Source organism: Natator depressus, chromosome 20, assembly GCF_965152275.1.
Source record: "Natator depressus isolate rNatDep1 chromosome 20, rNatDep2.hap1, whole genome shotgun sequence".
Lineage (NCBI taxonomy): Eukaryota > Metazoa > Chordata > Testudines > Cheloniidae > Natator > Natator depressus.
This window is the reverse complement of record NC_134253.1, coordinates 13,246,966-13,259,773: the sequence shown is the minus strand read 5'-3', so window position 1 is coordinate 13,259,773 and position 12,808 is coordinate 13,246,966. Positions and strand designations below refer to the sequence as shown.

The 12,808-nt window shown below is 43.9% G+C and overlaps 1 protein-coding gene across 1 annotated transcript in view; it reads left to right on the top strand.

Moving 5' to 3' along the window:
- LOC141975282 (gametocyte-specific factor 1-like) overlaps positions 1 to 12,808 on the top strand; it is a 94,392-nt gene that overhangs the window by 41,861 nt on the left and 39,723 nt on the right. Inside the window, exons 2-4 of the mRNA XM_074935579.1 lie at positions 7,796 to 7,990; positions 11,153 to 11,279; positions 12,656 to 12,742. Coding sequence (XP_074791680.1) covers positions 7,796 to 7,990; positions 11,153 to 11,279; positions 12,656 to 12,742 — 409 coding nt within the window. The remainder of the gene's footprint in view (positions 1 to 7,795; positions 7,991 to 11,152; positions 11,280 to 12,655; positions 12,743 to 12,808) is intronic.

Sequence of the window (12,808 nt, the reverse complement as noted above, 5' to 3'; positions counted from 1 at the left end):
CTGATGGGCAACCAAATCTGAGATTCAGGTTGTCTCTAGACTGTGCAGTCCTTTAAATTCTGTCTTATTTAGACTTATAATCTTGGAGGGAAGGATTTTTTTTAGAGGACTGATGCATTCAAATTGTATGAATTGCAGTGAAGACAGGAGAGAATCTAACTCTTTGCGTTTTTTGTTTGTTTGTTTGTTTTAACTAAAACATCAGGAACCAAGTTCTTCATACAGATCATGAGCCACAAGGTAGGTGTAAAAGTGTTGACCTCTCAGGCAGGTGGAGGGGCTCAGGATGGAGTATTACTTTAAGTGTGTATAAGAAAAGATAACTGAGCTGCCCAAATACATGGCTTAATTTTTCTTGGGAACTGGTTCTTTGAATCCTCTTAAATGTATTGGGAAAAGAGGAAGTTTCAGACAAAAATCTGTGGATTTTAGCATCTTGGAGGAAACCTTTTCTCTGTGGAGCACAAGAATACGTGGTTCCCGGTACCCTACATTATACGTGGGCCCCCAAGAATAAGCTTGTATCCTATGCCTGCACAGCGTAGCTGTAAAGTCTACCACTTGCTGTAGTGCAGTTGATCTTTGACACTTAATAGCTGTGATGTATAAATTGAAATGACTTTAAAGTTATTTCCAGTGCCTGGAAGTTGAAGCTAGAAAAATGCAGAATGGAAATAAGGTTTATTTTTAACAGTGAGGATAATTAACCATTGGAAAAATTACCAACTGTTGTAGATTCTCCATCAAATTTTCGAAAGACATCCAATTTTGATTTCAAAAAGATCTGCTCTAGGTCAAATGGGAATTAATTCATGGCAGTCCTATGCCTTGTGTTCTACAGAAGGTCAGCCTAGATCAGTAGTTTTCAACTTTTTTTCATTTGAGGACTCCTAAAAAATTTTGAATGGAGGTGCAGGACCCCTTTGGAAATCCTAGACATAATCTGTGGACCCCCAGGGGTCTGCGGGTGGCAGGTTAAAAACCACTCCTAGATTATCATAATTGTCTCTTCTGGCCTTAGAAATCTGTGAATCTCCTCATTTTTCGTCTGTAGGGTTGATATTTTTAGGAGGAGAGTGACACTCAGAGACTGGCTCAAAGGGTCCTCCAACAAAGCTTCAGTTCTTTCAGCATCAGTCAAATGGATTTAGAAGCAACTATGGTAAGTGTTTCTTTGCTGGCTTCTAATATTCATGCAGGGAACTGGACTAGATGACCTCTCGAGGTCCCTTACAGTCCTACAATTCTATATTTCTATTCATGGTTCCTGCAAAGATACAATGAGAGACAGCTTAGATCTTTGAAAGTATGAAAGTATCTTAAACTTGGTTAAAGGAGGGAGTGGAGTAACTTTCTGCTATAGGCATTAAGTTTGGTGAATATATGCCTCTGTGTATTAGAGCAGCAGTTCACAACTTCTTTCATTCTGGGACCCAAAACCAGGTGCAGTGGTGGTCTTGCAATTCAAAACCACACAAACTTTAGAGGCAATAAAGGATGATGTGGGTCAATATCACAGCAAGAAACAATACCTAGGTTTTGCAAGGTGGGTGTGAGACTGGCTGGATAATATGTAGTTGTTGGGTCGGGGACTGGGTGTTCTGAGACAAATGCTTCTAGGCAGTGTATTGGGTGCAGATACTCTACATCATGCCCCAACCTTTGTGAGCCAGGAAGGCTGGAGTCGGGGCGTAACTGCAGATGTGTGTGGTTCGTTTTATTTATTTAGTGTATGCAATCCGGCCAAGTCGCAGCGTTCTTATCAGTGATGTTCAAGGCATGAAGACCTCCAGGAAGTTGCCATTTTGCAGTCCTCCACAGTGTGCATCATGGTTTGTGGGTTCCCACATTGACCTAGTGGACTATGTCCCCCAGCTGCAGCATGTCTGTGGTCTGGAGAAATGGATGATCCAACTAGCAGATCAAATTTGCTGTGTGGGGTACAAACTGGTTATAAAGCTACAGTCATGTCTTGTGCAGCCTGGGCCTAAATTAATTTCCTGGGGATCATCCCAGTGAAGTGACTCTTCTTATTAAGGCCCTGTCCTTGCCATAATTCATAATAGACTTTATTACCAGTGGCTGGCTCCAAAATGCATTTTCCTACAGACGCAACATGATAAATATCCTGTTAGTACTAGGGCTGTCAAGCAATTAAAAAATGTAATCGCGCACTTAAAAATAATAGAATACCATTTAAACATTTGTGGATGTTTTCTACATTTTCAAATATATTTATTTCAATTACAACACAGAATACAAAGTGTACAGTGCTCACTTATATTTATTTTTTATTACAAATATTTATACTGTACAAAAAAACAAAAGAAATAGTGTTTTTCACTTGACCTAATACAAGTAATATAGTGCAATCTCTTTATCATGAAAGTTGAACTCGCAAATATAGAAATATGTACAAAAAAATTGCATTCTCAAACAAAACAATGTAAAACTTTAGAGCCTACAAGTACACTCAGTCTTACTTCTTGTTCAGCCAATTGCTAAGACAAACAAGTTTGTTTACATTTGCAGGAGATAATGTGTCCATGCTGATGATGAGTTCTGCTCAATAATGATCCAAAGCAGTGTGGCCCAACACATGTTCACTTTCATCATCTGAGTTAGATGCCACCAGCAGAAGGTTGATTTTCTCTTTTAGTGGTTTGGATCTGTAGTTTCCACATTGGAGTATTGCTCTTTTAAGACTTCTGAAAGAATGCTCCACACCTCGACCCTCTCAGATTTTGGAAGGCACTTCAGATTCTTAAACCTTGGGTCGAGTACTGTAGCTATCTTTAGAAATCTCAGATTGGTACCTTCTTTGCCTTTGGTCAGATCTACAGTGAAAGTGTTCTTAAAATGAACAACATGTGCTGGGTCATCATCCGTGACTGCTATAACAGGAAATCTGTGGCAGTGTGCGGGTGAAACAGCGCAGGGGGTGCACCGCTCTCCCCCAAGGAGTTCAGTCACACATTATTTAACCCATTATTTTTTTTACCAAGTGTCATCCGCATGGAAGCACGTCCTCTGGAACGGTGGCCGAGGCATGAAGGGGCATACGAATGTTCAGCATCTCTGGCATGTAAATACCTTGCAATGCCGGCTACAAAAGTGCCATACAAAGGCCTGTTCTCACTTTCAGGTGACATTGTGAATAAGAAGTGGGCAGCATATCTCCCATAAATGTCAACAGACTTGTTTCTCTCAGTGATTGACTGAAGTAGTAGTAGGAGTGAGTAGACTTGTAAGGTCTAAAGTTTTACATTGGTTTGTTTTTGGGTGCAGTTATGTAACAAAAAAATCTATATTTGTAAGTTGCACTTTCACGATAAAGAGATTGCACTTCATGTACTTGTATGAGGTGAATTGAAAAATGCGATTTCTTTTGTTTATCATTTTTACAGTGCAAATATTTGTAATAAATAGAATAGAGTGAGCACTGTACCTTTTGTATTCTGTGTTGTAACTGAAATCAATATATTTGAAAATGTAGAAAACATCCGAAATTGTTTAATACACACACACACAATGGAATACCAATTGAAATGTAACTGTGCGATTCATTTTTTTAATAATTTTTTTTGAGTGAATCGCGTGAGTTAACTGTGATTAATCGACAGCCCTAATTAGTACCATGGTCGGGTAAGGGTGCTGCCCTCTCCAGAGGCCTAGCCAGGTATATGGTGTTGGTTTGAGGCATTGGGGACTTTTTCCCCCCATAGTAGTTCATGGATGCACGGGCTTGGTGCTCTGGAACCATTGAATGAAGTTCAGGGCTTGTCTACGCTTCCGCTTAAGTTGTTGTCACTTATGTCAGTCACGGATATGAAAAAGCCACCCCCCTGAGCTGTCCGCATCAGCACTAAGTCAGTGGGACACACTCTCATTCTGTCATAGCTTCCACCTTTCGCTGAGGTGGAGTAATTATGCTGACAGGAAAGCGCTCTCTGGTCTTCATAGTGTGTTTACACTACTGCCCTACATTAGCGCAGCTGCAGTGAGTCTGGTGAAGACTAGCCCCCAGACCAGGACCCTCTTCCAGTGTGACTACCCCTTGGGGCACACTCTCACTAGGACAAGCCTCCTGGGCTTCAGCTCCTCCTTGGTCTGACCTCGGAGCATTCAGCATCCCTGTCGCACACCATAAGCTCCCTGCAGTGAGCCACCTGAATAGGACACCTGGGGAAACCTTACACGCCTTCCAAAGGGGCCATGCACCCCCGACTTCAGCAGTCAGGAGTGACTCTCAGCCAGTGGTGTAAAACAGAAGGGTTTATTAGTCGTCTGGAACACAGCATAGAGCAGAATCTTGTTAGCACAGAAAGCAGAAAGTTACAGCAAAGTTCAACTTGAGGAGACCCAGAACCATGGGTGTCTCCTCCTGAGTCCCAAACCAGGAGTCTGACTAGCTGTCAAGGTTCCTCCCCCACTCTGAACTCTAGGGTACAGATGTGGGGACCTGCATGAAAACCTCCTAAGCTTACTTTTATCAGCTTAGGTTAAAACTTCCCCAAGGTACAAATTAATTTTATCCTTTGCCCTTGGAATATCCACTGCCACCACCAAACTCTAACTGGGTTTACTGGGAAACGTAGTTTGGACACGTCTTTCCCCCCAAAATCCTCCCAACCCTTGCACCCCACTTCCTTGGAAGGGTTTGGTAAAAATCCTCACCAATTTGCATAAGTGACCACAGACCCAAACCCTTGGATCTGAGAACAATGAAAAAGCATTCAGTTTTCTTACAAGAAGACTTTTAATAGAAGTAAAGAAATCCCCTCTGTAAAATCAGGATGGTAGATACCTTACAGGGTAATTAGATTCAAAACATAGAGAATCCCTCTAGGCAAAACCTTAAGTTACAAAAAAGACACACAGACAGGAATATTCATTCTATTCAGCACAGTTCTTTTCTCAGCCATTTAAAGAAATCATAATCTAACACATACCTAGCTAGATTACTTACTAAAAGTTCTAAGACTCCATTCCTGTTCTATCCCCGGCAAAAGCAGCATACAGACAGACACAGACCTTTTGTTTCTCTCCCTCCTCCCAGCTTTTGAAAGTATCTTGTCTCCTCATTGGTCATTTTGGTCAGGTGCCAGCGAGGTTCCCTTTAGCTTCCTAACCCTTTACAGGTGAGAGGATTTTTCCTCTGGCCAGGAGGGATTTTAAAGGGGTATACCCTTCCCTTTATATTTATGAAACCAGCCTCCAGCAGTCCACCTACAGTCACACCCAGTTGCCCCTCCTCCATCTTGTATGCTGTTCCCCAGGCAAACTGGTCACCTGGCCTCCACCTCCCTTTGTTCTCCAATTCCTCCAACTGGCTCTTGCAGAGGATGGGCCCCGGCAATCAGTTGCCAGGATACAACTATTGTCTGGGCCCAGGGAGCTAGACGGCACTTGCACCTTCCCTCTCGGAGTATCTGCAAAGGTCACACACCCTTATCCCCCCACCTAGATACTTGTGCAACACATAGGGAAAACTGAGGCGCGCACAGTATTCATACAAACACCAGGACATTTTCCACTTCGTCACAAGTAGCCATTTGTCCTAAGTACCTGTGTCAGTCTTTCTCAATGGCCTGTCCCTCAGATCCCCCTGACACTGTTTAGAAAGGCTGCAAGCTTTGGATTCACCAAGGGCAAGTGATGCCTGACCAACCTGATGGCCTTCCAAGATGAGATAACTGGTTCTGTGGATATGGGGAAAGCAGTGCATGTGATATATCTTGACTTTAGCAAAACTTTTGATACCATCTCCCACAGTATTGTTGCCAGCAAGTTAAAGTAGTGTGGATTGGATGAATGGACTATAAGGTGGATAGAAAGCTGGCTAGATTGTCGGGCTCAACGGGTAGTGATCAATGGCTCCATGTCTAGTTGGCAGCTGGTATCAAGCAGAGTGCCCCAGCGGTCAGTCCTGGGGCTGGTTTTGTTCAACATCTTTATTAATGGTCTGGATGATGGGATTAATTGCACCCTCAGCAAGTTTGCAGATGACACTAAACTGGGAGGAGAAGTAGATACGCTGGAAGGTAGGGAAGGGTCCAGAGTGACCTAGACAAATTGGAGGATTGGGCCAAAAGAAATCTGATAAGGTTCAACAAGGACAAGTGCAGAGTTCTGCACTTAGGAAGGAAGGAAGGAAATCCCATGCACTGCTACAGACTGGGGACCGACTGGCTAAGCAGCAGTTCTGCAGAAAAGGACCTGAGGATTACAGTGGATGAGAAGCTGGATATGAGTTAGCAGTGTGCCCTTGTTGCCAAGAAGGCCAATGGTATAATGGGCTGTATTAGTAGGAGCATTGCCAGCAGATAGAGGGAAGTGGTTATTCCCCTCCATTTGGCACTGGTGAGGCCACACCTCGAGTGTTGCGTCCAGTTTTGGTCCCCCCACTACAGAAGGGATGTGGACAAATTGGAGGGAGTCCAGCGGAGGGCAACGAAAATTATTAAGGAGCTGGGGCACATGACTTACAAGGAGAGGCTGAGGGAACTGGGGTTATTTAATCTGCAGAAGTGAAGAGTGAGGGGGAATTTGATAGCAGCCTTTAACTACCTGAAGGGGGGTTCCAAAGAGGATAGAGCAAGGCTGTTTTCAGTGGTGGCAGATGACAGAACAAGAAGCAAAGGTCTCAAGTTGCAGTGCGGGAGGTCTAGGTTGGATATTAGCAAACACTATTTCACTAGGAGGGTGGTGAAACACTGGAATGGGTTACCTAGGGAGATGGTGGAAACTCCATCCTTAGAGGTTTTCAAGGCCCGGCTTGACAAAGCCTTGGCTTGGATGATTTAGTTGGTGTTGGTCTTGCTTTGAGCAGGGGTTGGACTAGATGACCTCCTGAGGTCCCTTCCAACCCTGATATTCTATGATTCTAAGCTAGTCCCTGGTATCAAAAAGGTTGAAAAACACTGATTTATGTAATCAATCTGGCCCGTCCCCCTTACTTCCAGCTATCTAGAAAACCTCCCACAGTCCGTTGGCCCATGTTCCTTTCTGTGCATGCCCTCTGTACACTGATACAAACGCGGATAAATAGCATGGAAGGCGTGAGGGGAGACACATTTGTGATGGCAAGAAAGCTGCTGCATGAACACAAACTGAATCCTGAAGAAGAGGTGTATGTATGCTTGAAAGCTTGTGTCTCTCACTATCAGAAGTTGGTCCTCCCCTACCTTGTCCCTTCTGTGTAACTGTTAAGTGATTAAGGTGACTCATGCCTGTCTCTGGGTCATAGTATGGACTAGGAGGGAACATTTTCAAAAAGTGCCTGTGACTTAGGCCCTCACTATGTTCAGTGAGTGTTGGGCTCTTAAGCACCTGCCAGCCTCTGCACTTTACAGGACCAAGGGCACTGTAGTGCAAATTGCATCCTTAACTCCAGACATGTTTGTTTTAGTTTGATTTTTTTCTTAATCCAGCAGAGATGGCCTTGGAGTATGAAGGTAAATGCAAAAGGATTTACTTCAGAATGCCGTGCTTCTGCCAATCCTTAGCATGTCACTACTGCACAACTAGCTAATTTGGTAGCTTCAAGGGTTTTTATAGTAATGTTTATTTCTAGCTCACTGTTCTGCATAAGTATAGTCATTAATATGTACTGGCCACTCTGCACTACTGATTGCCCTTTCCTCATTTTTAATTTAATATTCTACTCACCCAAAATCCGAAGTGAATTTGGTTGGGTACACACAGTGAGTGCCAACTTAGCAGTTTAGCATTTTTGTCTCGGCTATTAAAAATTGATGGCTTAACCCTGTTAGAGGGCTGCTCCAGTACCTAGTATGTTTCCACTCTTGTTAATTGTGTTGATGATGAACTTAGATCTTGTTTTACAGAATGTTTTTTCTTTTGTCTTTTTATTCCTTCGCTTCCAGTTGATGCTTTGGATCCAGAGAGGTTAATACAATGTCCCTATGATAAATATCATCAAATCAGGGCCTGTCGGTTTCCCTATCATCTTATAAAGTGCAGGAAGGTAGGATGGGATGTTAAGGCTCTAATGCACTTGGGAAATCATATTTTTGTAAATGCTAATGCATGGTGAGCTCAGTATGCTGTGCTGCCTTTTGCTAGAAGGATGCATTCACTTGCTATTAGGCTGGAAGAAGCCGTCTTTATTTCATATTTATATCGCTCATCCATTTACCACTTCGTAAAAGCATCCAGTTCATATTTAGTAATGCACTTCAGATCAGTGCATTTACCCTGAAGAAAGGCGAAACAGGTTCTTCAGAATACCTAGCTCAGTGATGGGATCCTATTCTCTTCCAACAGTTCACTCATGGGACCAGGGTATTTACTTCCCACTTCAGGCCATGGAGCAAATGCAGCCAGTGTTATATGGATGCCTTCTGGCTGGCCAAAGCAGAAGTGATCTGATGTTGCAGTTAATTCTTTACTTTGCAATCAGAGCAGGAGAGCTGCTAAGCCATCTTTTTTTTATATTGCTAATAACTCTATTCAGTGTACATCTGTCTGCAAGTCCCTCTTCTCAGTCTTCTATCCTGGGCGAGAATGCTGTATATTTAAGAGGAGAATCTGCTCCTTTCTTTTGTCCTCTCAGTCTAGTATCTTATTTTAAGCTCTCCAGTGCTAGTGTATATTAGTTGTACTGGTATAAGCGCACTTATACCGGTATAACTGCATCCACGTGTAAAGATGATGTCCTGGTCTGATTGTATTGGTGAGGAATCACACCCCTAGCCAACATAGCTCTAGTAATATAAAAGCCATGCAGAGCAAGCCTGAGCAGTGGGTTCGTCCTCTTTGTATTCTTGCTCTTTTCTAAGGGTAAAGGCTCTTCATTCAGTGGGGGCCAGTAGTGCTCTTCTATGTCCACACTAGTTTACCTATCCTGGCAAAATGCTCCCAATATAGATGTGGCCTCAGCTGGAACATTGAGTAACTTCCCTCCTGTTTCAGGAGGGTTAAATTAACTGCGAAGACTTAAGCTCTAGCGCAGGCAGAGACTTATCATAGAATATCAGGGTTGGAAGGGACCTCAGGAGGTCATCTAGTCCAACCCCCTGCTCAAAGCAGGACCAATCCCCAACTAAATCATCCCAGCCAGGGCTTTGTCAAGCCTGACCTTAAAAACTTCTAAGGAAGGAGATTCCACCACCTCCCTAGGTAACCCATTCCAGTGCTTCACCACCCTCCTAGTGAAAAAGTTTTTCCTAATATCCAACCTAAACCTCCCCCACTGCAACTTGAGACCATTACTCCTCGTTCGGTCATCTGGTACCACTGAGAACAGTCTAGATCCATCCTCTTTGGAACCCCCTTTCAGGTAGTTGAAAGCAGCTATCAAATCCCCCCCTCCTTCTTCTCTTCCGCAGACTAAACAATCCCTGTTCCCTCAGTTTCTCCTCATAAGTCATGTGTTCCAGTCCCCTAATCATTCTTGTTGCCCTCCGCTGGACGTTTTCCAATTTTTTCACATCCTTCTTGTAGAGTGGGGCCCAAAACTGGACACAGTACTCCAGATGAGGCCTCACCAATGTCGAGTAGAGGGGAACGATCACGTCCCTAGCTCTGCTGGCAATACCCCTACTTATACATCCCAAAATGCCATTGGCCTTGGCAACAAGGGCACACTGTTGACTCATATCCAGCTTCTCGTCCACTGTCACCCCTAGGTTCTTTTCTGCAGAACTGTAGCCGAGCCTTTCGGTCCCTAGTCTGCAGCGGTGCATGGGATTCTTCCCTCCGAAGTGCAGGACTCTGCACTTGTCCTTGTTAAAGCTCATCAGATTTCTTTTGGCCCAATCCTCCAACTTGTCTAGGTCCCTCTGTATCCTATCCCTACCCTCCAGCCTACCTACTTCTCCTCCCAGTTTAGTGTCATCTGCAAACTTGCTGAGGGTGCAATCCACGCCATCCTCCAGATCATTAATGAAGATACTGAACAAAACCAGCCCCAGGACCGACCCTTGGGGCACTCCACTTGATACTGGCTGCCAACTAGACATGGAGCCATTGATCGCTACCCACTGAGCCCGACAATCTAACCAGCTTTCTATCCACCTTATAGTTCATTCATCCAGCCCATACTTCTTTAACTTGCTGGCAAGAATACTGTGGGAGACCATGTCAAAAGCTTTGCTAAAGTCAAGGAATAACACGTCCACTGCTTTTCCTTCATCCACAGAACCAGTTATCTTGTCATAGAAGGCAATTAGATTAGTCAGGCATGACTTGCCCTTGGTGAATCCATGCTGACTGTTCCTGATCACTTTCCTCTCCTCTAAGTGCTTCAGAATTGATTCCTTGAGGACCTGCTCCATGATTTTTCCAGGGACTGAGGTGAGGCTGACTGGCCTGTAGTTCCCTGGATCCTCCTTCTTTCCTTTTTTAAAGATGGGCACTACATTAGCCTTTTTCCAGTCATCCGGGACCTCCCCCGATCGCCATGAGTTTTCAAAGAGAATGGCCAATGGCTCTGCAGTCGTATCCGCCAACTCCTTTAGCATTCTCGGATGCAGCACATCCAGCCCCATGGACTTGTGCTCGTCCAGCTTTTCTAAATAGTCCCGAACCACTTCTTTCTCCACAGAGGGCTGGTCACCTCCTCCGCATGCTGTGCTGCCCAGTGCAGTAGTCTGGGAGCTGACCTTGTTCGTGAAGACAGAGGCAAAAAAAGTACATTAGCTTTTTCCACATCCTCTGTCACTAGGTTGCCTCCATCATTCACACTTTCCTTGACTTTCTTCTTGTTCTCTAGTTTGTCGCTTACTTAATTTAAAAATAAAGTGGCTGAATTATTTAGGGTTTCAAAGCACTTACTCCCCAGGTCGGCTTCTTAGGGCAATTTCATCTGTGCATTGAACCATGCCAGTGCTGACACTGCAACAGTTTCACTGTGCTTGTTCTGGGGCTGATCTTCAGTCAGATAAATTCAGGGCGTAGTTTAAATGTAAAAATAAACAAACATAGGCTGTATCATAAAGGATGCGTATGCTTTGCTGTTTTTCCACTGCTTTTGTGCTCAGGACCTGAACTAAGTTTGATTTTCCTTGTTTTAATTTTTTCAACCTATTTCAGGATGCAGATTGCACAAACCCTTCACTGGTGATTAGAAAACACAAGGGTTTGGGTGAATTCAGTGAGATAGCACATGCTTTTTCTGTTTCTCTAGAACCACCCTGAAATTGCAAAGCAGCTAGCCACATGCCCCTTTAATGCCCGCCATCAGGTTCCCCGAGCTGAGATCAGCCGTCATATATCAAGCTGTGATGACAAAAGCTGCATTGAGGAAGACATTGGTGAGAAAATAGTAGACTCCTTTGGCTCTGTAAACTCACTTTGGGAACTCTTGGGCTAACGGAGTTCTAACGTAACTTTTGCTGTTAATGTTAGATTGTTTTAATGCTCTATTATTCCATAAGCAACCCTTTACCTGTAGTGCTTCATGATCCTGAAGTAGCAGGAGTCCTTGAAGGCTTGAGTTTCATTCATTCTGTGTCCATGCAAATTCTCCTAAGCATCTGAGAGGCAACTGGCTTGCATTACATGTGTTATCTGCCAGAGATTTTAGCATTAAAATGGGAACTGTGCATTATGCCATAAACTGTGTGTGTTGAATGAGATCTAGTTGGGAATCTGGATGGCTTAGAGAGGAAAGATAGTGGCCATGAGAGAGGTGGGTCTCCAGTGCAGATCTGACCTGATAGTGACCAAAAATCTTTATAGCCTGTCTAGTGGCATATGTGAAATAAATTGGTCTCAGTCCAGTTCTTAATGGACAAGTGTCTAGATCATAACAATCCTCCCTTCTGTTACATCCTACTTGACTATCTTAGCAGAAAAGCCATGACTGAGCCAGGGAGGCTGAATAACTTTCCCAACAGGAGTTGGGTTCCTCCAGTTCAGAGTGGGGCAAGTTGGGGAGGGGACTATGGAGAAGCTTCCCTACCACTGCCCATGCTGTCTGCTCTGTGATGAGGAGTTCACTATCCAGGTCTGTCAGCCCAGCACCTAAATCACTTGGTTATGTGGGTCGTGTTCCAGTTCTTCCCCCCACTGATATCTATATGGCTATCACTACACTGGAAAACGTACCTATTCTCTGGCAAATGTAGAGTTGTACTGAAGATAGCAATGATGTGCATGTTAATGTAGACAGGGCTTAGAGCATGACAGTAGTGAAAAAACCCTGAGAAGATTTTTGTGACATGACAGTAGAAACACACCTGAACCCTCTCTCAATTCATATGTTGGAGCAGCTGCACCATTGCTGAAAGATGTGTGCAGAATTGTTTAGCTTTAGAAAAGGCCTAAAACAGGCATTGGCAAATGGGGGCCACATCCACCCTGCCAGATCATTTGATTTGGCTTGCCAAACATTCGGTGTTGTAGCAAACCTTTCTGAGTTAGACAATATATAGCCTCTTAAGGTATGGCCCACCAAAGGGTTCTCATGGATTTTGTATCCCTTTGCTACCTTCAAGATGCCCATCCCTGGCCTCAAGAGTTTTGCTCCTAAGACTAGGGGAGTACCTGATCAGCTTCCAGTGTATGCTGCTCCTCTCCAAGGCCTAGAGCTATTCTACAGCTAGGTCAAAAAATGATTAATGTACCTAAAATAGGATTTTATTTTATCCAAAAAGATTTTCTCACTAAGACTCTTCTTTGCTTTAAGTGAGTCACTCAAATAACTGCCAGGGAGAGAAGATGAACATTGTCAGCATGTGGCAGCCGCCCCCATGTGATGAAGATTGGGATAGAGGTAAGGAAGTAGGTTGATGACACGGGCTGTCAGCGCCTGCTATTCCCTTCTTCTTGTCCCCAAAGA